Consider the following 26745-nt stretch of genomic DNA (forward strand, 5'->3'; position numbering starts at 1 on the left):
GTCGGGCTCCACGCTGACAGTGTGGAGCCTGCTTGGGATTCTCTCTCTCTCCCGCTCTCTGTTCCTCCCCTACTTGTGTGTGTCTCTCTCTCTTTCTCAAAATTAATAAATAAGCATTAAAAAGAAAGAAAGGAAAGGAGAGGAGAGGGGAGGAGGGGAGGGGAGGGGAAAGAAGAGGAGGGAAGGAAGGGAGAAAGAAAGGAAAGGAAGGAAGGAAGTTCACCACAGCTGGATGTGAGGATGCACCTAGCAGGAAGGTAGGGAATCATCAGAAAGATTATGCAAGAAACTTTTGCAACATTTGCATGCTTGGGTTTTCTCAAGCATCCTATGATGAGACACACAGAAGGCACAATGAGAAATCCTCATGAGAGCTGAAAAACTCCTCTAACTAGAAATAGCCTGCAGGCTTTAAGTTGGGGATCACTGTTCTAATATTATTTTAATATCACGAATGAGCTATATTTATTCATGGATTGATTAAAGCTGGAGAGAACTTAGAGATCTTTGGATCCCCCCACACACACCTTTTTCTTTTGCACATGAAGAAGCTGAGGCCAGAGAGGTGAAGTGACCTGCCTAAGATGATAAAGCTTAGTGGCACAGTTGGGACTGGACGTCTCCTTCCATTTCAGACATTTTCCCATTATTGCACCTTGTAGCCCTCTTTGGAAGAAGATGTTCTTAGCCCCTCAGAGGAAGCTCTAGTAATAACTGTATTCTCCTATAGTGATATTAAATAATCTGCAGGACGCTGCAAGGCCATTTGCCTTCTAGCCCAAGCAGAGTATGTGTCAGCAACAGATAACAGCACGTAGATGCATGTCTGTTCCTGCATTGTGTGCAGACTAAGCACTGTGACTTTCTTTGGGGGAGAAAAGTAAATAGTAGATAATTTAAAATATCTATTAAGTTTCTTTAACTTCCTTGAGGGCTGTATCTTTGCCACCACCTCTCTTGCTCCCTGCACACTCAGTTGAACGCTTAGTGTTTATCTCTTCAATACCATCTACAATACTGCAGCCCACAGGCAGCAGTCCTGTAGGCACTGGGCATAAGGAAAGAGCCACATGCAGGAGATACTGGGGCTATTTATTTGGCCTCCTTAGGTTGTGTGGGGTGGGATGATCCTATGCCTTCTCCATCTTCTCTTGAAGAACTCACTTTCTCACTTGGCTGCTTCTGAAGGTTGAGCTCACCTCCCTCCAGCTGCTTTCTCAGGAAGAGAAGTAGAGAGAAAAGATCTGGTGATCCTTCTCTTCGATAATCTAGGTGAAACTTCCCAGAAGTACTTGCTTTGGTGTGGACTTTCCTTCACAAGCTTGGTCATTCCTTCCATGTGGAAATAAAGCTGGGTGAGGCCATTTGAGCTCTGGACTGCTATGGCTTTTCCCGCACGTTTTGGGGGAACTGTGCTCATGAACATGGTGAACCTCAGCATTCACTGAGCCAGGCTGGCCTGGAGATGGCCCTGGAGCCTCTCATTCTCACCCTTCTTTTTTTTTTTTTTTTAATTTATTTAAAAAAAAATTTTTTAACGTTTATTCATTTTTTGAGAGACAGGGAGAGACAGAGCGTGAGTGGGGGAGGAGCAGAGAGAGAGGGAGACACAGAATCTGAAGCAGGCTCCAGGCTCTGGACTGACAGCACAGAGCCTGACACGGGGCTCAAACTCACAAACACTGAGATCATGACCTGAGCCAAAGTCAGACGCTCAACCGACTGAGCCACAAGATACAACTCCAGACCCCCACCTCATCCTCAACCTTCTCCACGTCACATGAGACCCAGTTTGCCATATCACTGTATTATGCTTGCCCCTCACCACTGCTCATGATCCTCCATAAGATGGCCATGTGTACCCAGGGGAGTCGCTCAGAACAGCCCACATGACTCCAGAGCCTTGGTCAGTAATGGCACCCCTTCCAAAGGCCCTTGTTACTGGGCCAGGAACTTGTGCCACACAAAGAATCATTCTGTCATCTCACCAAGGAATCAGGAGACACCACCCAAGGAATGTGTCAGGTTGGCAGTAAAAAAAGAAAAACTTGGGGTGCCTGAGTGGCTCAGTCAGTTGAGCATCCATCTTCGGCTCAGGTCATGGTCTTGCATTCATAGGTTTGAGCCCCACGTCAGGCTTTGTGCTGACAGCTCAGAGCCTGGGGCCTGCTTCGGATTCTGTGTCTCCCTCTCTCTCTGCCCCTCCCCTGTTCATGCTCTGTCTCTCAAAAAATAAAATAAAAACGTTTAAAAAATTAAAGAAATTAAAAAGAAAAACTCAAGCAAGATGCACAGCTCCCTGTGGGAGGCTTTCCAGTCTCTCCCTGCCACAGTCTCATCAGAATCAGATCCATGTGCTGGAAACAACACACAGCAGTCCTGAGCATAGAGTGTGCACTGAGCACATGCCACTGCCACTGTGGTGAAGGAAGTTTCCTTCTCTCTTCCTGCTTGGCCAGGGAGATTCTCTGGAACTGGATTAGGCACTGTGCCGGTTTAGCACTAAAATCTCAGCTGCAACAAAACCCTGCTCTTGACCGCTCTGACAGTTTCGGCATAGATTTCTTATTAGTTGTTTGGGTTTTGTTTTGTTTTGTTTTTTTTACTCTCTCCCTTTTGACACTTTTCTTTTCTGAGAGCCAAACCAAACACACTGGGCTGGCTGGCTGGCCTGTCTGTGTCTGAGATTCCCAGAACTGTGCTGCTGTTCTGATGGATCCCTTTGGCAAAGAGGGAAATTTTTCTCCATTTTGATAATGACAGACCGCTAATATTAATGTCTCTATTCACATCACTTAACAGATTTGTAAGAGATAATGTGAGATAACTACCAAATCAACTTAGGCAGCCATATTAAAATTCTGCCTCAGTGGAAAATATGGTTATTTGTTTATAACACTCTACACTTTCTCAAGCCTCAAGTTTTACCTCAACAAGTCTTTGGACTGGTAAAGCCTTGTGGAGACCAACCTATCCATCTCTTTGCCTCAGGAGTGTGCTTCATGTGAGCACTCCACCCAGATGGGTAACTGGGTTACTCTTTTTCTTTTCAGCTTTACTGAGGTATAACTGAAAAAATTGTAAGATGTTTAAAGTGTACAATGTAATGACTTGATATACCTATACATTGTGAAAGGATTTCCCCCCTTTGAGCTAATTAACAATCCATCACCTCACATATCTACTGTTTTTTAAGTCCTACTCTTTTAGCAAATTTCAATTATACAATACGGTGTTACCAACTGTAGGCTTATTCTTTGAGGGGATGATACATCACAGTTCCTTTGATGTTCCAGGAACATTTTTACACTAAAGATGACATCCCATTCTCTTTTATCAGAGACCAATCAGACCAATGTAAATCTCCTATTGGGTTTCCTGGGGGGGGCTTTCTATTTCCACTCTTACCTTTTGCAGTCACGTCTTCTTTTTTCTCGTCCTACTCTTTCTCTGTTCACTCCCTTCACTTGCACAGAGAAGGCATAACACCTATATCAAGATACAGTCTTGTAGGAAAGTTGGTAACCTGAGAGGTTCTTACAGGCACAGAATACCACATAGAAAAAACTCAAATTATCTCAGCCAGGGAAGAATGCTTTAGGCAGGAAAGCAGCAGCCAGCATTTTTGAGGTGTCTAGACGTAAGTAGCTTAGAAATTAAAATGTTAGTGACATCTGCAAATACAAACTAGAGTTAGAGTTATCAGAAAGCAAAAGTTTGTGCTGGTTTATGTACACATAACTTTCTAAATCTGGATTGCTACATCCATTGTACTTGCCCAGTTCCAGCTCCTGCTCTGTGTAAGGAGATTAATTTAGAGTGGCAGGTGTTAGCAACAAGTGTTTGGTCCCTTAGATTGCCACTGACCCTAATTCATTTTACCTGGGCTACTTGACCTCTCACTTGTTGCCTTTCACAAAATCATGACTCATTCTAACTTTGAAAAGAATAATAAGCAACAGTGAGCAATATGACAACTCTTAGATGTCTGATAGTTAGCTAGCAAGACCAAATTTCTCGTAGGATTTTCCTCTGAGGCAGGGGAGACTTCCTCTTTTCTATGGAGACCTTGTGCATCTGGAGACAGTAGAGTTTGATCCTCTAGCTACTCAGTGGTTGGGCTTGAAGGATGATGCATAAGTGTTCCTGAGGTAGACATTTCTGTCAATCTAAATTATACTGGCCACTTTATCCCCTTAGGCTGTAGTTGTCTTACTTACAAGGTTAGAGAATTGAACTGCTGGGGGTTAGTGTAGGAACCTAAGTTTTATGCTTTGTATTAATATAGGCTCCTTAAAAATCTTAACTCTTTATTTCCTTCAAAGTTGGGGAACTGCCAGGGTAGAACTGCAGAATTTGCAGAGCTGTAGCTAAGAAAGAGAACAGCTTTTTAGTTGCTTTGTTTTTGTTTTCTTTTTAACCTTTGAAAACTAAAGGTAAAAATACATGATGATATTACACTGAAAAATCTAGCTACCCCAAGGCAAACGGCATGCATTCATTTAATCAATATTTAGGGAGCATCTCATATGTGCCAGGCATAACGTGCTCTTGAAAGTACTAGAAAATAGTAGGGTGTAATTTATGATTTTCTTGCTCTGAAAGGCTTAAGTACCTGGAGTTCCCTCCTACCTTGATGCTTCTGTCGTAAGGGAATGATAGGAGGAAGTTCCTTTAGTGATACAAAACCAAAGGAATCTTGGGGAGATCACTTTGGAATATCACACTGGTTCAGGAGTGGAATTTTGAGTTTGGATGATGTATATGCAGGTCCCCTGGCTGGAATGGAGCTAAACTCGTATTTTTATTATGCCATTTTGTTTAAGATTAGTCATGGAGGAGCAGCAGCATCTGTTTACTTTGGGCCTAAGCAGCAAAAGCCTTTTTTTCCTATGAGAACAAAATCAGATATTGCCTGACAAAGGAGTTCATTACAAGTTAGGGAGAAGGAGAAGGCCCAGTAGCAACCTCATGGTCATTACCACTTCCACTCAGCATTACACAGAGCCTAGGGCTGTGGTAGCAGTTGCTTTAGGTTCTAACATGACAAGCAACTGGGGTGGGTGGAGACTTTAGGAAGAAAACTGGGAGATTTAGGCTGCAAGCTCAGACTTGGAATACCAGGGAAGAGAAGGTTTTGGAGTTGGTCTTTTTTTTTTTTTTTTTTTTTAATTTATTTATTTTTGAGAAACAGAGTGAGACAAAGCATGAGTGGGGGAGGGGCAGAGAGAAAAGGAGACACAGAATCTGAAGCAGGCTCCAGGCTCTGAGCAAGCAGTCAGCACAGAGCTTGATGCGGGGCTCGAACCCACAAACTGTGAGATCATGACCTGAGCTGAAGTCGGACGCTCAACCGACTGAGCCACCCAGGCACCCCTGGAGTTGGTCTTAATCTGTGGGAAATAATCATAGGACAAATACTTAAAGAACAACTTTAGTTTTCCCTGTTACTAAATGCTAGAGGGATTCTACAGAGTGAAAAGTGGCCAGATACCTCTAGAAAAGTAAATAACTAGGCAAGATATACCCACTGTGTGCTCAGATCCCTCTGACCACATACATTTTGTATTTTATGAATAGATATTATGGCAAAATGCATTTCATTTTAGGGGCACCTGGGTGGCTCAGTTGGTTAAGCATTTGACTCAAGTTCAGCTCAGGTTATGATCTCCTGGTTTGTGAGTTTTAACCCCACATCGGACTGTGCACTGGCAGCACAGAGTCTGCTTGGGATTCTCTCTCTCCCTCTCTCTCTACCCCTCCCCCTACCCCCGTGCATGCACTTGCTCGCACATGCTCTCTCTCTCACAAAATGAATAAACTTAAAAAAAAAAAAAAAAAAAAAAGATGCCAAAACAGTGAAGGACTCTTTTAAAAAATGTGTTTCATTTTATTCTCATTTCTCAAAAATCCAACCTCAGAAGTTATTTCATGTCTTCATATCACCTAAGCAGATGTAGTTGAACAGCCTGCTGATTTGGGCTGGGGGACTCTAGCCCAGATCTGGCCAGGGTGGAGGACTGTTTCAGCTTGATCCATCACCGCTGAAAGGCTCCAATTATCATGCCGGTGACCAGCTCAGACCTCATGGCCCATGCATCCTGAGACCTAGCTGTTAAAAACCTCAAGTTCAGATTCTTGTCTGCTTAAACCAAACTAAGCATCTCTGTATAATTTTCTGCCCACCACAAAGCTATCTCCGGAAAGGAATTAATCTGAGTCACTGCCAACCACAACTGAATTTATTCAGTTACCTCTCTTGTAACCATCCCTTCTGTATATCCATCCATACGTCCTTTTCTTTCACTTCATCCCCTATGACTGTGAATAGAGCTGTTTACCTTGAAATGAGGCTATTTTCTCTCCTTTAAGACTGTCAAATTAGTGAGTTTGTTAGCTCTCCCTATGCCTTTACTTGGCTGTGGAGAGATAGGGTAGTTATTCTGAAATCATGACCTGTGCTGAGCAGGGGCAACTTCCCTGAACAAATCTGCCCGTCCCTCAGCTGCACTTCTGTTTCTCCATCTAGTCCAGCTATGTTCCTTATTATTCTTCATACCATCAGCTCTGTTCTCCTACAGAGAACAGTCCTAACATTGAAGGCAGAAAGGGAACTCGGTTGGTTTCCCTTACAGCTAGGCTTTCATAAGAATATTTTTGGTGGGTGTGAGGTTGTAGAACATCATCTCTGACAAACCTCATTCTGAGCTTCCACTGCCTGCTGGTCCCCTGAGCAGTGGTGGAGGCTGAAGCATTCTCTCCTTCCCTTGTGTTCACACACTTCCAGCTTGTGTTGCTTCGAGCATTCAGATTGAGTTGCTTTTGCGTTTGTGATTCTTGGCTCGAGTCCCTCTAGAAATCATATTACTACTCTGAGTTCAGGGAGGGCTGGAATAGCTACTAGGAACAGAATACATTATAATAACATTCAGCAGACAAAGCCAGAAAATTCTTGCCAGAGACCACCTTAGTATCCTTTACTTGGCCCATACTCCATCTTTTGAGAACTTTAAACAAAGTGAGATGCTACAGTATATGGTTTATGTGCCCTGCTATAAGGTCTGTATCATCACACAGTCTTGATTTTGAGATGCTTCACATTTTATCTTAAAAATCTCTTTGAGGGGCACCTGGGTGGCTCAGTCAGTTAAGCGCCTGACTCTTGGCTTTGGCTCAGGTCATGATCTCATGGTTCATAGGTTCAAGCCCCGCGTTGGGCCTGATGCCAGTGCAAAGTCTGCTTGGGATTCTTTCTCCCTCTCTCTCTGCCACTCCCCTGTTAGCACACTCTCTAAACAAATAAACAAACAAACAAACTTAGAGAAAAAAAACTCTTTGGAAAGTTATCAGTGTCCCCCTCCCCCATCCAGGATTAGCATGCATTCCTTCCGTCTATACATACACCAGTCGTTTCTCAATTGCTAGTTATGTGCAGGGTATTTTGCTAGGCAGCATTGATATGTAAAAAAGAATCCATCAAGGAGTTTGAAGAAGAGCTGGGGAATTAAATAGCCAATTCTTGAAACTCAAGACAAAATTAATACTTCAGCAATATTTACCTCTGAAGAGAACAGAGAAGAACAGCAATATTTACCTCTACCTTCATAGAGAGAAGAGCCAGTTGAGCTCAATCATAAAGAATGAGTAAGACAGGGAAGAGAGGTGTGTAGGAGGGAAGATTATCCACATTCTAGAATGAGGGAACCACATCAAAGTAAAAGCAAAGACAAGAGCATATACCAGGAGGCTATTTGCACGTGGCAAGGCTATAACAGAGGATGAAATTGGGACAGTAGGATGGAGCCAGACTGTGGTTGCCATGCCAGAGAGACTGGCCTCCGTTTTGTAGGTAGGAAATCATTTAAGACGTTGGAAGAGGAGTAGGGAACCTAATCCAACATGTTTTTAGAAAGAGTGCTCTTAAAACCAGGGTTGATGTGCATGTGATGCTATTACAATAAGCAAAAGATCTAGGATAAGATAGCTTGTGTTGGGGTAGTGACCGTGAGATCAGCAAGGAAGAAACTAAACCAAAAGAAACATAGCCTGGAAAGGGCGTTAACAGGAATTTCCCAGAAGAAGAAAAGGCCAATAAATATATTTATGAATGTTTTGCCTCAATTTTTGGCTTCGCTATAAATGAAAAGAATTACAAAGAACTGCAAATGAAAATAGCCCTGTCATATCTGCAAGATCAGGGTGTGTGTGTGTGTGTGTGCATGTGTGTTGCCCCAGTATATTGAGTAGGTGGGGAAATGAGCACCCATATTTGTTGTCTGTGGGCTGCATATTAGTTCAGCTCTTCTGGAACAGTTTGGTAAGATGTCAAAAGCTTTAAAGAGGTGTATACCCTTTGATCCAGGAATTTAAAGAAAACGATCATAAATACGCAAAGACTTATGTACTAGCAAACTCAACATGTCATTATTTATAAAAAGAAAAAATTGAAAACAAACTAAATTTCTAATAATGGAATTATTTAAATTAAAATACATCAATAAATTTGATTACAATATGACCCATTTAAAAATTGTGTTTTAGGAGCACCTGGGTGGCTCAGTTGGTTGAGTGTCTGACTTCAGCTCAGGTCATGGCTTGGGGGTTTGAGCCCTGCGTCAGGCTCTGTGCTAATAGTTTAGAGCCTGGAGCCTGCTTTGGATTCTGTGTCTTCCTCTCTCTCTGTCCCTCCCTTGCTCACACTCTGTCTCTCTCTGTCTCTCAAAAATAAATATTTTTTAAAAATTTTTAATAAAAATACAAATTGTATTTTAGAAGAATTTATAATGACATGAAAAACTCCTTGTAGTAATTATTAAGTGAAAACAACAGTTTACTAAACAGTATGAACAGTACGAGTTGATGTATAAGTGGAACATTCACAAAGAAGTATTTATTAAGCATTTGAAAAATAGTCAAATTCAGGAGAGAAGGGAATTAGAATTATGTTGACATACCCTGATAATCCTTAAATTTAGGTCACATGAGGGTTCGTTTACTGTTTTCTTTTGTGTATGTGTGAAATTTTCTATGCTTAAAGTTGAACAAAACCCACAAAAACTTACCCCAAAAGAAATCATAAAATGGGCAAAGGAAGTAGATTGTGTCAATGCACTAAAGCACTTAGAATAATACCTGGTCCACAATAAATGTCCAGTAAGTTAGTTGCTGTTATTATTACCACTTTATAAATAAAGCTCAAGGAAAACAGTCTAAGCAGAGGACAAAAGACGAAGAACAGAGGAACGTCCCCTAAAACTCAGGTTTTGCATGTGTGGGAGGAAGCAGAAAGAAGAGGAACAGCAGCAAGACAGACAAGAAATATAGGGACAGGCAGAGAAGAGCCAGAAAGTCAAGTGGGAGAGAGATTTTAGAAGGAGGTGTTATCAGAACAAGTATCACAGAGGAGTTCAAGGATAAGACAGTTAAGACCACTGGATTGTGCTGTTAGGTAATCCTTGAGGTTTGGTTTGTTTGTTTTTTTATAACATGCATACAGAAACTACACAAATCATAAGTATGCAGCTCAATGAGTTTTTACACACTCCTATAATGAACACCTGAAAAAGCAGAAAGTTACCAGCACCTCAGAAATCTCTTGTCATGCCGCTACTCCACCCTCCACGGGTAACCTGACTTCTAACACTTCATTTTGCCTGTTTTTTAATTTTATATACCTGGAATCACAGAGTATGTGTCTAGCTTCTTTCATTCAATGTCATGTTTATGAAATGTGTCTATTATGATATACATATACGTTCATTCTCATTGCTGTATGATATTCCATTGTATGAATGAATATACCACAATTTATCACCTAGTTGTTGGTGGGCATTGAGGTTATTCCCAGATTTGGGCTGTTTTTCTGGGTCCCCTTGTCTGTTCCATTGGTCTGTTTGCCTGTTCTTGTGCCAATAGCAAGCTATGCTAATAACAGTAACATAGTTCATGTTCTTACACTTTGTTGTTTGAGATTGCTTTGGCTCTTCTTGGTTCTTTGCATTTCCACTTACGCCTTGAATTAGCTTGTCAGTTTACATGCACACATGCCAGAGTGTTTTATTTGGATTGAATTGAATCTGTAGATTAGTTTGGGCAGAATTAATTCTTTATACTATTGAGTCTTCTGATCCATGATCATATTGTATTCCTCCATTTAAGATATCTTTTATTTCTGTAAATAATATTTTACAGTTTTCAGTGTGGGAGTCTTAGCTTAGTAACTTTTGAGAGAGCAGTTTCAGTGAATAGCAAAAACTAAATTCTTAGATGCTAAGGAGGAAAATAGGAAACAGAGGTAGCAAATATAGACTGTTCTTTTGAGATGTTTGGTAGTGAAAGAAAGAGAAAAATTGGGACTAGCTTGTGAGGGAAGCAGATTCCAAAGGTCATTTCAGGATGAGAGTGCCCTCTGAAGCCATGGTGAAAGACCAGGGGAGAAGGAGATTGGAAACACAGAGTTAATTGAAGGGACAGGGTCATAGAAGGGTGGCTACAGGGTACCTGGAAAATAGATTAGGAACAAGGAGTGTTGTGAGGTTGTTTTGAGGTGTAGTGTGTTTCATGTCTGCATTACCTTAGTAACAATTTCCTCAGACTCACTGGTTGCTTATTCAGTGAATGGTACTAACCCATCATGAGTGCTGTGCTCTTGGTCACTAATGGCCCCAGACCCCATTCAGAATGTTTGGAGCAGCAAGACTTGTTGCCCTCATAGTCATCCCTAATCCACATTTTCAAATCCCTATTTCATTGAGCAAAGCATGTTATTTTATATTTTCTCATACCTATTCATCTATTACTACAATAATCTCTTCCTTCAGAGTATCTTCATCAAATTAAGGTTTAGTAGAATTGGGTTTTTCCACTCAATCTTGAGGTACCCAAGAGACTTGAGGAAGATTTTGTAGTGATATTTTATATATGGAGGGAAACGAGGGTGCTGAGATAAGGGATTTAATGCTTAAGTTGCAGCGGGAGCTTGCGGGATTCGTGGTAACAAATCCACTTTGCAGCTTTGTAGAAATTATTTTACGTTGGAAGTGTTTTTAAGTTTGTTGTTTGGTTTAGATGCAAAGCTTTCAATATGTACACAGAAAATTGCATCTTTCTATCTAGAGAGGGCATCGTGCAAACTTAGGTGCTGCATATAATTATGGTGTTTTAAGAAAGTAAACCAAGAAGACAGTATTTTTCACCTCAGTACTTGCAGTGGTGGAATTAGCCTGCCAATATTAGAAAGTAGAGAATAGGAAATAGAAGATCTTGTTGGATTACTCAGTCTTAATATCCACTAAGTTTGGATATGTAACTTTAACAAGGAAAGGAAAGAGGGGAGGGGAAAGGATTTAATTCCTAGCAGCTAGGGTGTAATAAGAATTTACGTTAAACCCCAAATATTACATGTTTGTACTTTTTGGGAAATTCTTTTCTGATGTTAAATCTAAAGGGGCCTTCTTTGGGGAGGAGGTGAGAGTTGAATAGGCAGGCATAGGGGCAGGGTGTGGGCAGGGGTAGAGGGAACAAGAAGAGTGAGATATCTGGTAAATTATACTTCAGAAGCTAGAACACACTTTTCCCAATTTATCCATAGGACCCACTACATACTGATACCGTATAAAAACTTCCTTTTTTAAACATGTGATGTGTATGCTAAAGAAATATTTTAAAATAACAAGGTACTAATATATTTCAAGATTTGTTTTCACACCTGTGCTGTATAACACATCTGTCTATATTTTTAGTTTGATGGCTTCACATTGCCTTTCTTTCCTAAGTGGTCTTTTTTTTCTCTCACACATTCCTGTACTCCTTTGACTTCAGAATGACTAAAGCTTTGCATTTCGAAGTCAAAATAAAAAGCCTCATTTTAAATGTAATTCAGGTTTCACACAAAAAATTGATCTTTGAGATTTTTTTCAAGACAGGAAATTTTAGCATATATTGGATCAAGTGCCAATAAACTCTCTCCCTGCTCAGCCATGCCCACATCTAATACTGCTTTCAGATAAAATGCAAACCATGCGTAATCCCTGGAGAATAGAGAAAGCTCCACCAGATGGAAAGCAACTCCAGCTAATGAAGGAACACTTCCTTCTCTAAACTCTTTTTTTCCTTCTCTGAAGTATTTGATTCTTCTGATCCTCTTTTTAAACACCTTTTTCCAGGCAAACCATTCATTAGCCCTTGGAAAAAGCATAGCCTATAGTCTGCCTCTGTTTTTTTTTTCCCCCTAATCTTTTTCTACCACTTCTACTGTTTTCTCCTCCACTGCTCAACCACTCCTCCAGCTTCTTGTGTACACCCTCCTGACATTTGTAGGTAATAATCGCATTCCCTTCGCTTAGTCTTCAGTTAGTTCAGGTCTACTACTTAGTTCTAATCCTGCCCCATAAAATGATCCTTTCAGCTTCTTAGTCATGCCTGCCATTTTCCTTTGAACTCATTCCAGTTTGTCTCCATTTTTCTGGTAATAAGGTGCCTGAAATGGAACGCAGTGCCCTAGGTGTGGCTTCACTGAAACCATGTAATAGAGTGAGGGTCCTCTGAGGGATAGTGCCCAAGCCTAGCCAGCCCAAGGACCTTTTGTCACCTTCAAAGAACTGGTACTGCTTCTGTCGAGACCCAGTAATTCCTGTATTCCTGAACTTCAGTGAACAGCCAAGTGCATTTCCTCCTCTGTGCCTCTGTGAATAGTTCGTACTATTTCTCCAGACCCTCTTTCCTGCCCTCATCTCAACATCCACGCTGTTCAAGAAACTTCCTCTTCCTTCTCTCCTTTTTTTCTGTCTTTGCAGTTTTATTTTGCTGTAATTCACAAACCATGCAATTCACCTATTTAAAGTATACAATTCAATAGGTTTAGTACATTCTCAGAATTGGACAACTGTCACCACATCAATTGTCAAACATTTTCATCATTCTAAAAAGAAACCCATATTTATTAGCAATCACTCCCAATTACCCCATCCCACCCCAGCCTTAGGCAGCCACTAATCTACTTTCTGACTCTGGATTTGCCTATTCTGGACATTTCATAAAAATGGAATCATACAGTATGTGGTCTTCTGTTGACTGGCTTATTTGACTCAGCATAGTGTTTTCATGGTTCATGTTATATACCATGTATCAGAACTAAATTCCTTTTCATTGGCAAAACAATCAATACTTTTTGAATGAATATTTTATACATTTCTATTTGCCCCTTTTCAGTCTTGGAATATCAGAATTACATGTTTAAAAACACATGCAGCTTTGAATATTTATATTATATCTTTTTATCCAAATTTCTTATAAAATTGATGCTGCTTGTGGTATTAAATAACACAGAAGTATATAGAGTAAACAAAATTAATTAAAGACCTAAATCTGAGACCTAAAACTGTAAAAATGCTAGGAGAAAACACAGGCAGTAATTTCTTTGGATTTTTGCCTTAGCAACATTTTTCTAGATTTGTCTCCTCAGGCAAGGGAAATAACAGCAAAAATAAACTATTGGGATTACACCAAAATAAAAAGCTTTTGCACAATGAAGGAAACCGTCAACAAAACAAAAAGGTAATCTACTGAATAGGAGAAAATATTTGCAAAGGATACATCCAGTAAGAGGTTAATATCCAAAATATATAAAGAACTTGTACAACTCAACACCAAAATAATTAATTAATTAATTAATTAATTAAAATCTTATTAAAAATGGGCAGAGGACTAGACATTTTTCCAGAGAAGACATACAGGTGACCAACAGACATATGAAAAGGTGTTCAACATCACTGATCATTAGGGAAATGCAAATCAAAACCATGATGAGGTATCACCTCATACCTGTCAGAATGGTTAGAATCAAAAAGATAAGAAGTAACAAGTGTTGATGAGGCTATGGGGAAAAGAAGACCCTTGTGCACTCTTGGAAGTAATGTAATTGGTACAACGTGGAAACCAGTGTGGAGACTCCTCAAAAAAATTAAAAATAAAAACACCATATGATTCAGTAATTCTAATGGCTGTTTACCCAAAGAAAATGAAAATACTAATTTGAAAAGATACATTCTTCCCTATGTTTATTCCAGCTTTATTTACCATAGCCAAATTATGGAAGCAATCCAAGTGTCTGTCAATAGATGAACTGATAAAGAAGATGTGATATGTGAGAGAGGGAGGGAGGAAGGGAGAGACGTATCTACACATACACATATATACAATGGAATATTACTCAACCGTAAAAAAGGAATGAAATCTTGCCATTTGCAACAATATGGATGGACCTAGAGGGCATTATGCTAAGTGAAATAAGTCAGAGAAAGACAAACACCATATGATTTCACTTATATGTGGAATCTAAAAAACAAAACAATTGAATAAACAAATAAAAAGCATAAACAGACCTATAAATACAGACAACAAACTGGTGGTTTTCAGAGAGGATGGGGATGGGTGACTGAGCAAAATGGATGAAGAGGAGTGGGAGATACAGGCTTTCAGTTATGGAATGAATAAGTCATGAGGATAAAAGGTACAGCATAGGAGAATATAGTCAGTGGTATAGTGATAGTGTTGTAATGGTGACAGATGGTAGCCACACTTGTGGTGAGCATAGCATAACATATAGGTATGTTCAGTCACTCTGTTGTACACCTGAAACTAATGTAATATTGTGTGTCAACTGTAATTAAAAAAAAAAAAAGTATAGAGAGTAAAATTGAAAGTCCTTCCATCCCTTAGCAGTATCAAAGTACCCACTTCCCCAAATCTATACCAACACGGATTGTTAACAGTCTTTTGCTAGTGTGATAGGGGGAACAAAACTCTATCTTGTTTAATTTGTATCTCTTTAACTACTCATTAGTAATTATTAATACTCAGTGAGGTTGTGTATTTTTTATGTGCTTATTAGCCATTTGTTTTTCTTCAATGAGTTTTTTTGTTCATATCCTCTGCCCATTTTTCTATTATTAGGCTTCATAATACATTGATCCCAATCCTTTGTCTTTTTTTCCTTTATTTATTTTAATTTATGTTGAGGTATATTCTCTCTATACCCTCTTTGTTGAGAGTTGTTATAAATGGATGTTGAATTTTATCAAATCCTTTTTCTACATCTGTTGGGATGATCATATGACTTTTGGCCTTCATGTTGTTACTGTAGTTTATCACATTTTACTGATTTGCAGATGTTGAAGCATCCTTGCATCCTTAGAATAAATCCCACTTGATCATGGTGTACATCCTTTTAATGTAGTATTAAATGCAGTTTGCTAATATTTTATTGAGGATCTTTTATCTATGTTCATCAGCAGTATTGGCCACAATTTTCTTTCTTTGTGGTATCTTTTCTGATTTTGGTATCAGAGTAATATTGGCTTTGTAAAATGAGTCTGGCACTGTCCCTCCTCTTCTATTTTTTGGAAGAGTTTGAGAAGGATTGGTATTAATTCTTCTTTAAATGTTCGATAGAATTCACCAGTGAAGTCATTTGGTCCTGGGCTTTTGTTTGTTGGGAGGTTTTTGATTACTGATTCAGTTCCCTTGCTAAAAATCTGTTACAATTTTTTATTTCTTCATGATTCAGTTATGTAGGTTGTATGTTTCTAGGAATTTATGCATTTCTTCTAGGTTGTCCAGTTTGTTGGCATATAATTTTTTATAGTAATCTTTTTTGATTCTTTGTCTTTCTCTGGTACAGGTTATAACATCTCATCTTTAATTTCCAATTTTGAGTTCTCTTACTTTTTTTCTTGGTAAATTTAGCTAAAGTTTGGTCTGTCTTTTCAAAAAACCACCTCTTAGTTTCATTGATCTTTTCTATTGTCTTTTTAGTCTCTATTTCATTTCTATTGTTTTTTTAGTCTTTTTTGTTATTTTGTTCCTTCTGCTAACTTTGGGCTTAGTTCTTTTTCTAGTTCCTTGAGGTATAAAGTTAGGTTGTTTGAGATCTTTCTTGCTTCTTACTGTAGGCTTCTGTCACTGAGTTTCCCTCTTAAGAACTGTTTTTACTGTAGCCCATAGATTTGGTATGTTGTATTTTCATTTTTGTCTCAAGTAATTTTTTTAAGTTTATTTATGTATTTTGAGAGAGTGCGAGCAGGGGAGGGGAGAAAGAGAGGGAAAGAGAGAGAATTCCAAGCAGGCTCTGCCCTGTCAGCACAGAGCCTGATGCAGGGTTCAAACCCACAAACCGTGAGATCATGACCTGAGCCAAAACCAAGAGTCAGACGCTTAACCAACTAATCCACCCAGACGCTCCTCAAGTAATTTTTGATTTCTTTCTTGGCCCTTTGGTTTTTCAGTCACATGTTGTTTAATCCCCAAATATTTGTGAATTTTCCTGTTTTCACTTTGTAACATTTCTAGTTTCATATCATTGTGGTTGGAAAACATGCTTGATGTGATTTCAGTCTTAAATGTATTAAGATTTGTTTTGTGGCTTTCATATGATCTATCCTGGAGAATGTTTTGTGTGTACATGAGAAGAATATGAATTCACAGTATAATTTTTAAATTTAGATCTTTAGGTAATTTCAAATTTATGTTTATGTATGATATGAGCAGGAATCTGACCACAACTGGGCCCAGTTGACCTAATACAGTTAATTGATTTCAAATGCCTCCTGATCATATTCTAAATCCCATTGATCTAATTTCATCAGTACAATACTCTTCTAATTCGTGGCTTTTTACAGTATGTTTTGTAATCTGGTAAGCCAGTCCACACATTGTTTTTCTTCCTTTAAAATATTTTCTTGGTTCCTGTTGTATATTTATACATAGGGATAAATTTTAGAATTAGTTATCAGGCTCTGAAAGAGCCTTTGGGATTTGGTCTGAAACGTATTTATAGTATATTTTTAGGTGAAAACAAAATCAGCTCACAAATAATCTATATACTATCATTGCCATTTTGTTTCTAAAATTACACGTGTGTGTGTGTGTGTGTGTGTGTGTGTAATAAAACAAAGTCTCAAAGAATATATGACAAAATATGTAGCAGTGGTTATCTCCTGATGCTAATATTACAGTTGATTTTTTTTTCTTGGTGTTTTTGTTTTAAAATTTTTCTACAATGCATACATAATACTTTTTGAATTAGAAAAAAAAACCTGAAAATTTTTAAACTAAAATGAATCCATTAAGTAACTTCGTGATTATCTGCTTAGCAGAAGCCAAATTAGAAAAATATTTCATAGGAAGTGACTATGTGACTTGTAGAGAGTGAAGTGCAGATACCCGACTCAGAATATAAATCAAAGATGTTCAGAATATTCCTAGGAAGGACTGAGATGGGAAACTGAAGCAATACAACCTCACAACCTCCTCTGTTACTTTGTGTGATTGACTTCAGTTCTGTTCAAGAGATTTGAGAATAGTGGCCTTTTCACCTAGCAGTATTTCTGGGTTATATTTTGTGCAGCTGTATTTAAAAGGCACTTTGCTTCTTTGGTTTCCCCATTTCAGAGATTCATATTCATATGACACAGTCAGACCTTGAGATGCGTCAAGACTTAGAGTAGTCTAAATCTGGTCCTTGCATGTCCTGGTATTCAGTCAACATTTAACAGAATAAAGATTGCAAAATCTGTTCCTAACTCTTTGATATATTTGAAGACGCAGCATGCTAATTCTTGGCTCACAGCATGTGGATTCTGTCAGCAGTGTAATTAAAAGTTGGTTCTTAAAAAAAAAAAACAACTTGGTTCTATTTGCCTTTTAATCTACATGCTCTGTCTAGGTAATCTTACCTATTCAACAATAATTGTAACAACATCTAACATACATAATTTTCTGTGTGTCAGGCATTGTACTGAAGTTTATATAAGTAGCTCATTCAGTCCTTAAAACAGGGGCACCTGGGTGGCTCAATCTATTGAGCTGTCAGCACAGAGCCCGCCGCGGGGCTCAAACCCACAAACCATGAGATCATGACCTGAGCCGAAGTCAGATGCTTAACCGACTGAGCCATCCAGGTGCCCCCGTGTTAGCCCTCCTTAACTCTCACCTGGGCTTGCCACAAAACTTCTTTTAGCTTAGTGTTCCCTCCACTCAGGCTAACGTGTTTTTATCTTCACAGGTCTCTTCTAAAAAAATGAAGCTGACCATGTTACTACACTGTTTGAAAACTCTTGGACTTCCTTTTTGTGGGTGTTTCTTTCTTTGTTTTTTAACCAGATTCAATCTGAACTCCTTAGCTTTACAAACAGTGTGGCCCTGTCTGTGTCCTCATCTTCATTTTCTTTCTTTTATTTATTTTTAATTATTTTATTTTAATTTTATTTTTTTAATTTACATCCAAATTAGTTAGCATAATCAGCTTCATTTTGTCACTCTCTGCCCAGCCCCCTTACCTTATGCTCTAGCCATGCTGAGAAGCTCCCTCTTCCCCAAGGTCCCACGCCCTTTCTTAGCCCTACACACCTGCCCTTGTTTCATGTGCTTGAAAGCCTCTTCTGCCTTTGACCTCTCAGCAAACTCCCGCTCAGCCTTCAAGATTCACACCACATGTTGCCTTCAGTAGCATCTTCTCACACTCCTCCAGGATGCAAACAGCCCTATTATGCCTTCCACTACAGTGCATGTCTGAGCCTCGGCCATGGCCCCTACCATCCTGTGTTGTAATGATCTGTTTGTGTGTTTTCTTCCATTAACCCAAGTGGATCTTCAGGGAAAAGACCAGATCTGTTCCATCTTTCACCAAGTAGTAGGCCCTCAATAAATGTTGTTTTAATGCTTGAAGGAATGTCCAAGAGAGTGTTTGAAACAACAGGAAGTTAGAATTATATTTCTAAGCATCTTAAATGTTTCTCAAAATAATCTCTTTAGCTATATGAGCAGATAGTCTAATGTACTGAACAAAAGTGGTATATAGCAAATGGGGAAAGTCTTTTAAATTATAAGTTTCCCTAGGATGAGAACCATTACACAAGATTAAGATCCTACCTGAGGTCATGCATGTATCCCTTTCCCCATCCTGGACAGAGGTGTGACATTGGGACACAGTGGAGAGAATGTTCCACCTGGAATGAGGGGACTGGAGCTGGGGCTCCAGCTCCGCAGATTACTGGTGAACTAGTCACACCTTCACGAACAAACACTTGATGTTAACGTTTACACTTTCCTGGTTGTTAACGTTGATGCAGGAAGACTTCACATAGAAAGTGCCTCTCTTTTTTTTTTTTTTTTTTTTAATTTTCGGCTTTATTAAGGTTTAATTGACAAAATTGTGATCTATTAAGTGCAGATGTTGATTTGATAGACATTGTGAAGATTCCCACAGTCGAGGTAATACATCTGTCATCTCACATACTTCCTTTTTTCCCCTTATGAGAACACTTAAGTTCTACTCTCTTAGCAAATTTAATTCTACAGTATGATGTTATCAACTATAGTCATCATATTATACATTAGATCCTCAGACCTTATTCATGTTATAACTGAAAGTTTGTGCCCTTTTACCAACCTGCTCCATCTCCCCCACCCCCCAGCCCTTGATAGCAACCTGTGAGTTTGACTTTTTCCCCCCAGGTCCCACTTATAAGTGATACCATGCAGTATCTGCCTTTCTGTCTGGTTTATTTCACTTAGCACAAGGCCCTCCAGGTTCATCCATGTTGTTGGAAATGCAGTTTCTTTATTCATGGACAGTAATTCTTAACCCAGTGCAAACAGGGTAATTTTATTTTATCTGAAATCCATCTTTTCTTTCCCTTTCAGCTTCAGAATGAGCTAGAAAAAGGTGAACGGGACAATGCAGAACTGCAGGAGTTTGCCAATGCCATTCTCCAGCAGATAGCAGATCATTGCCCCGACATCCTGGAGCAAGTGGTCAATGCATTGGAAGAGTCATCCTGACCCTGCTTTATGGGGAGTAGCCAGCCCAGCAGCCTGCTATAGTAAATCCAGGTGCCAAGAAAGAAGAGCTGGAAGGAACAGGCTCCCAGGAGCTTCTGGCACCCAACAAACACTACAAACTGTATCCCATCTTGGTTGGTCCTTCAAGTATGATTCCAGCATCCTTTCTACAGCTCTCATCTTAACTCTGCCTTTCTACTTTGGATATTGTCTCTACACTAATTTTCTTGATGTCCAGGGTAGGTAAGTGGCCAAGTTTCCGTGAAGAACTGCCATCTGGTCATCAACAGTGGAGGACTGTGGAAGCTGGTGGTTCTGCCCTTACAGTGGGACATGGAGTAGGTAGCCTGTTTACCCTCTGTCCTTGACATGAGAACTAAATCTGGAATCTCCTTGGAGTTCAACATATTGAAAGAAACTTCCCAATGGACCAGAGAGCTGAGTGTTCTAATATCACAACAGGTGCTTTCTCCTAAAAGGGTTAAAAAAAAAAAATCTTAAAAAGAGAGAGGGGGAAAAGAGAGAACAGGGACAAAGAGAAACTGACTCTTCTTACTGTTTCTTTTGCTCACTTTCACATGTAATGTTTTATGCAGGGGAGCTGCAAGCAGGCCTCATGAGGGCTTAGTGAACACTAATACCAAAAGTTTGGAGTCTTCACCCAGTCCTGTCTGTCTCACATCCTTGCTTTTCTCAACCAGTTAATAAGAAGATGGTGTGAACAGTTCTCCCCCGATCCCTCTTGTTTAAGACCTTTGACCTTATTATACTGAATCTGTCAGATTATACGTCTCAGTCTGAAAGAGAAGAGGGGTTTGACACGAACCTTGCCATCAACCACCTGCTGCTCTGCTTCTGTAGAAGATGACCGCTCCTTGGGCCCAGGCTGGTTTCTCCTAAACATCTCCCTCATCAGCATTCTAGTCCCCTGAGCCCCTAAAGAATGCTTCTGCCTTCCCACCATCCATGTTCTATGTATGCTCTTGCGGCCCAGCGGTTGCTGAAGTTTATGACCCACCTTCTACCCTTTTAGCTTTACTCTTGATGTGCACTCCCATAACCATAGCCTCGTGCATTGTCTGGAACCTCCCTTCTGGCACAAATGAATGTTTCTCATCCCACACACATTCCTTCCTCCATTCTTTCATTCAAATAGTATGTATGAAATGCCTACTATGTGCAAGTCACTGTTAGGTACCCATCCTTGAAAAAAAGTCTCTTTTTAGTGAGGGAGAAATGTAAAGGACTCTGAGACATACCTTGTTTGAGTCAAAGCAGTAAAAGGTATACCTATCTTCTCCCTACTCCTTCTGAGTAGAAGTTATCTTTTTCATAAAAAAATCTTTTACAGATGAGCATTTCTCACTATAATGTAATTGATGAGTTCAGGGGCAGGGAGCTGAGTCACTTACTTGCCTGCAGGATCTTATTTGGTGGTTCAGGATTTTTATTTGTCGTCGTTACCCTGCAAGAGTATAGTGTTTAGGGGGGCTGCAGTAGTAGATAGTGTTTTCTTCACACATCTGTGTACACCACGTGGAACTTGGCCAGCTCCATGTTGCGGATCAAAAAATTGACCCTAAAGTTGCAAATCAAGTTGAAGGTATTGGCATTTTGAGGGGCATTTTTCCCAGGCTTAGACAATGACAGTCATAAATAAATAATCAGGCACCAAGAAAGAGACCACTTAACCCAAATGTAGCCTTTAACCACCTCTCCAGCCAGACGCCCACCAGATACTCACATCTTCTGATAAGAGTTGCTGGGCTAAATGCTTTTGTCTTGCATTTTGTCCTTTCCCCCTCCCCAGTTACTCACCCAAAGAATGATGCTGCCTGTAAAGTCATCACAAGCCTTCAGTCCAGTATCTTCCCACCAGCAGCTCTTGACTGTCCCATTAACTTATATGGTCATATCTCCAGCTGCCCTGATTCCCTGCTGTAAAACAGCCTCTCCTATGAGAAGCTGTAGACTGTTTCTTATCGAAGGTTTAAGTGGACTCTGCTCATAAACTTCTTACTGAGATGCTTCCTGATAGCCAGGCTGGCCAGAAGCAGGGGAAGTGGGAGATGTAGGGGTAAGATAGTAAGTGGTGGTCGTTTGTGGTCAATCACCTCAATTCCATGTATTTATTGCACTGCCCATAAATCATGTAGATAGCCCCCAGTATTTTAAGCCTGGTGTATTAGCATCTCACTTTATCTACCATAATGCAAGGAACTGAGGTATGATAATAGCCTTCACAGGACTACGGCAGAACAGAGAAGGCAGGAGAAGAGGCCATCCACAAAGAAGTGGCCTGGTTCTGGCTGACTGTTCTCTAGCAGCTTTGGCAAGGGAAGGGATCAGCAGGTCTCCCTGGGTCCTGCTCATTCTGTCTTTGCTGTCAAATACAATACCTGTCACTTTTGCCCACTCGGTGCATGACTCTCACTGCACTTCCTTTCTTCCCCTTTTCATTTCAAGCCTTCTTGTTGTTTCTTCTCCAAAACTTTATTGAAGTCCTCTGGACAAATACTTCTAGTAAGAAAAATATCTGGGGCAAATATTATCTGTGTGGTCTCTGTGAACCGTAGCAGGGATCTCCTTGATTTCTCTTGGGTGGTCATTCTAGCATCTCAAATGGTTCTGGGGACTGTTTGGTTCTAGATGAAAGTAGGTTCTGGCTAAACTTTAGTAGTGAACGTGACCTGACTGTATGTTATAGGGACAAAATTAATACAGTGTCCAGCACTTAGAGTATCTTCTTGAGTTGAGATAACTCATTGAGCCAACTTTTACTAAATGCACTATTCCCATCACACAAAGACTTATCATTGCATGACACTCTTCTGATGTTCATGGTTTCACTAGGTCACTCAACTGCTGCCGAAGGTCTAGAGCCTTGAAAGCTCATTGCACATTGCCTATTATGTTCACCAAACTCATCCATTCCATTGGCAAGTCTAGTTACCCCTTAGCACCTAAAGATCTGTACCCCAAATCAAGGTCATCACGAAAGGGGACAAGATGAAGAAGAGTGAGTGGAATCCAATGTGGGGCTGAAGAAATACAATGTGATTTTCTCATCTTTTCATATACCTCTATTCCAGGTACTCATTGAGTTCTTGATGAAGTATCTGAATTGAGATTTACAAGGACTTGGATACTATTTGAAATGGAAAAGATTTTAAATAGGCTTTAATATATTAAGAAATATGAATGGGAATCCCTAAATCCATCTCAGCTCTAACCTTTAACCTAGTACCTTATAACCTAACAAAGATCAAAGTGCTTCCCTCTCTCTTCCTTACAGTTGGTCTTTAGAAATATTAGTGAAGCAAACTGGACCCAAGACTGCCTTTGGTGTCAGTAGTAGCAGTGGGACTTGACACCTTTTGTCAATAAAAGTCTGTTTGGTTTTCCACGGGAGCTCATTGGCTCACCCACTTCCCAGAGAGAAGAGGAAGTCATTACAAAGTTTTATTAGTCATCCCTCCCCTGTGACATTCAGGATTGGCATTTGGATTTGCTGCTGATCCCAGAACCATCCTGCCCTCCCCTTTGACCCCAGCAGTGAAGCATAGGCCCGCTGGCTCCCCTCTCGGGGGTTTTGAGGAAAGAGCAAATCAAGGAATATGTTGTCGCATAGAATGTGACCCTCACGTGGCACTTCCTAAGTTACCATGGGCCCTGTGTCAGCAATATCAGTAACTCCCACGTCTGCCTCCCCAGCCTCATGTCCCTCCTGCAGGAGTTCAGAACTGGAGAAGCAGGTAAGGAGACAGTAGATGTGGTGTGGATGCTATCCTTTGCAAGCCTGCAAGGCCGACCCCTCCATCACTGCCAGTCCCTGGGCTTCTCAGAACAGCGACTTGAACTGGTCAAAGACATGTTCTAAAAAGAATCTGGCATTTTCCCCATGCGGACTAGGGGAATGTTTGGGCAAAAACACACACACATTACAGGGAAATCCTTCTGAACAAAATGGCTGTCTTTATTTACTCTTTTTAAGCAAAAACTGTTTCCAGACTTTTTAGTGTCAAAACTGTAACCAAGCGTCTCCTGATTTCTTCCAACGTGTTTGGTGAGTGCTGTGACCCTATTGTAGGTATTTCTTCTGACTCTTTTGGGGGAAAGGTGGTTTTAGGGATTGATTTTGGGGGGAGCGGATTTTTGTCCCATCCCACCTCCTCTTTGTTTCTCTGCTTGTCGATATTGTCTGTGTGGCTCAGAGCATTGGGGCAGTTACATTGTGTCCATTGTTGAGATTATTAAGATATTAAAAAGTAGTTTGTAGAACTGAAAAGTTAAAGAGCTGTGTTTTTAAAAATGCAAAATGATATCATGTTAATAAAGGAATTCAAGCTATGGGGCAGCCCAACTCCTCCCCCTCCTCCCAAGTTGGCTTAGGTGGCACCTGGGCTAGCCACTTGGGAAACACGATGACCACACTCTAGGTAGGGGACTGCCTGAGTGAAAGAGATAACTGCTGCGTAAAAGGAATTGGAATCTGGGGCTCAGAGAGTCCCCACTGTGCCAGAGATTTCCTATACATCCTCAGGACCCCTGGGTAGAGGTTTCAAATTTTGTGACCCCATAACCACCCTCAAACCCACATTGGTCCCAGCTCAGTGTGCCTAATACTGTGTGGTAACCTAGGCTTGACTCGGAAGCGCCACACCCGGCAGCCCTGTACAGGCCACAGAACCTCTTTCCTGCCCACTTGGTGCTATATCATCCAGTGACTCATCCACTACGGGCCAAGCAGTGGCCAGCCTGGAGCCTGCAATCCAGGTGAATGAATTGTACTCAGATCTCAGTTCCTTCTGGCTTCAGTCCCTAGATTCCTTCCCTTTAAGCTTTTTAGACCCTACATCTCCCAGGCCCAGGCTGTCTCTCTTGGCCCTAGAGATGCCCTGATCAGGAAAGGACGGGAACCCTGCTGAAGCCAGAGCATTCGCCCCGGGCCAGAACAAGCGCTCTGAGCCCAGCCCTTCTTTCCACACCGCACCAGTATTGCATTCACGCTCCAATGCAGCCAGACCTACCTGAGGGCAACACACCATCCGTTCTGGCCTGTCTGCCCACGCAGGACTAGCCGACTAGCCCAGGAACCTGCTGAGCACACCGTGATGTCCAGGATGGGGACTCGGGGGTCTCTCTGGGACTCGCCCCCTCTGCTTTGGAAGAGGGGAGCTGCACTTTAGTGAGGAGCTGAGGAGCACTGGGCACTGACTCCTAGCTTGAGTTCCTTTTGGTGACAGTAGCAGCCGCAATGATGGTGTCTGTGATGCAGATGCACCTGCTGCCTTCAACTGTGTGTGTGTGTGTGTGCGTGCGTGTGTGTTTGCGTGTGTGTGTGATGGCCAGAGTCATGTTACTGACAGGATAATGACATTACAAAGAAATTGTGTTATAGTCAACTTTGCCTTGATAATTATTGTAAACACTTTGTCCATTTTTTCTTTTTTATTCACAAACTAAATCCATCAGGAAATTATAAAGTTATTTAAAAATTGTGTGCTGTGTCTTTCTTTGAGTCTCATTCAGTCTGATTATCCAAGTGAGATTAGTCCTCAAATGCCAGAAAAGCAGGGAGAAGCCAGTGGTCTCCCAGAGATTAACGCTTTGGTAAGTAAGCCAAGAACCAGTGGGGCTCCAGGTTAAGGTGGGGCTGGAGGAGCCCAAGGCTGTCTCAGTCCTGAAGGGCCTGGCGGGGTGATGCCCCCAAATGAGTAGGCCTCCTTCAGGCTCCCATCTGAACTCTGGATTGGCAGCCCCTGAGTTCCTTTTTTTTTTTTTTTTTAATTAAAAAAAATTTTGTTTTAATGTTTATTTTTGAGAGTGAGAGAGAATGTGAGCGGGAGAGGCACAGAGAGAGAGGGAGACACAGAATCTGAAGCAGGCTCCAGGCTCAGCTGTCAGCACAGAGCCTGCCGTGGGGCTCTTAACCCATGAACCGCAAGATCATGACCTGAGCCGAAGGCAGATGCTCAACCAACTGAGCCACCCAGGAGCCCCCTGAATTGCTTTTCAAAGTCAATTTCCACCTTCCTTTCTCCCTTACGTGCTAGGCCCTGAGCCAGTTTCCCCGTTCCGCATCTAACTGCGTTTCCAGAGCTTGTACTCAGGTGAAGGGGCAGCCATGGCATAGCTGAGGTGGTTTCATTCAGGACTGGGACTAAGGGGGCGCCCAGGCGGCTCCGTCAGTTGAGCGTCTGACTCTTGATTCTGGCTCAGGTCATGATCTCATGGTTCGTGGAATCAATCCCCCGAGTCAGGCTCTGTGCTGACAGAGGGGAGCCTGCTGAGGATCTTTCTCATTCTCTCTCTCTCTCTCTCTCTCTCTCTCTCTCTCTCTCTCTCTCTCTCTTTCCCTCCCCTGCTCATGCTCACTTGCCCTCTCTAAATAAATGAACTTTTTTTTTTAACTGGGACTCGGGCTTCACAGGGGTGCATCTGATGTATTAGCTCAGGGATGTGGGGTTTGTAGGAACCAACAGAAAGTGCCAATACCAAGAGTCAAGGAGCTAGAGAACCTGCGTTTGAAAATTCCCCAGCTTTGGTATTTGTCTTGGTCTTATGCTCAATAAGAAGTTGCTCTGGGGGACTTCTTTGTGAGAATTCGCTTTCTACTTAGCTCCGTTTCTGCATCTACTCCAGAAGGGAATCAACCTGCTCGCTGCATGCACTCCCTCTCCCATGGAGACTGCTGCCCACTGTGCTCTGGCACTTGGGAATTGGACAGGAGAGTCAGACGTCGCCCCTCCTGGCAGGTTCTCCCAGCACCTGGGCTCTAGCCCTGCCTGCCTCCAGCTGGCACAGCTGCTGAGAAGTCCCACCAGGTGGAGGAGCACCTGGGAGGCCGTGCTATTTGCAGGACTGGAAACCTGATGTTGCTCGTCATTTCGTCACAAAGCAGGA

The 26745-nt window shown here is 41.2% G+C and overlaps 1 protein-coding gene across 9 annotated transcripts in view; it reads left to right on the forward strand.

Moving 5' to 3' along the window:
* The window catches only part of ERC1 (ELKS/RAB6-interacting/CAST family member 1), a 516510-nt gene extending 491170 nt beyond the window's left edge, over positions 1 to 25340 (forward strand). For all 9 annotated transcript variants that reach the window (XM_019464949.2, XM_019464947.2, XM_019464955.2 and 6 more), the window contains one exon: positions 19702 to 25340. In XM_019464949.2, coding sequence (XP_019320494.1) covers positions 19702 to 19839 — 138 coding nt within the window. In that variant the 3' untranslated portion in view covers positions 19840 to 25340. The remainder of the gene's footprint in view (positions 1 to 19701) is intronic.
* The last annotated feature ends 1405 nt before the right edge of the window (positions 25341 to 26745 follow it).

This window comes from Panthera pardus, unplaced genomic scaffold, assembly GCF_024362965.1.
Source record: "Panthera pardus isolate Hobbes unplaced genomic scaffold, ASM2436296v1 HiC_scaffold_6, whole genome shotgun sequence".
Classification (NCBI taxonomy): domain Eukaryota; kingdom Metazoa; phylum Chordata; class Mammalia; order Carnivora; family Felidae; genus Panthera; species Panthera pardus.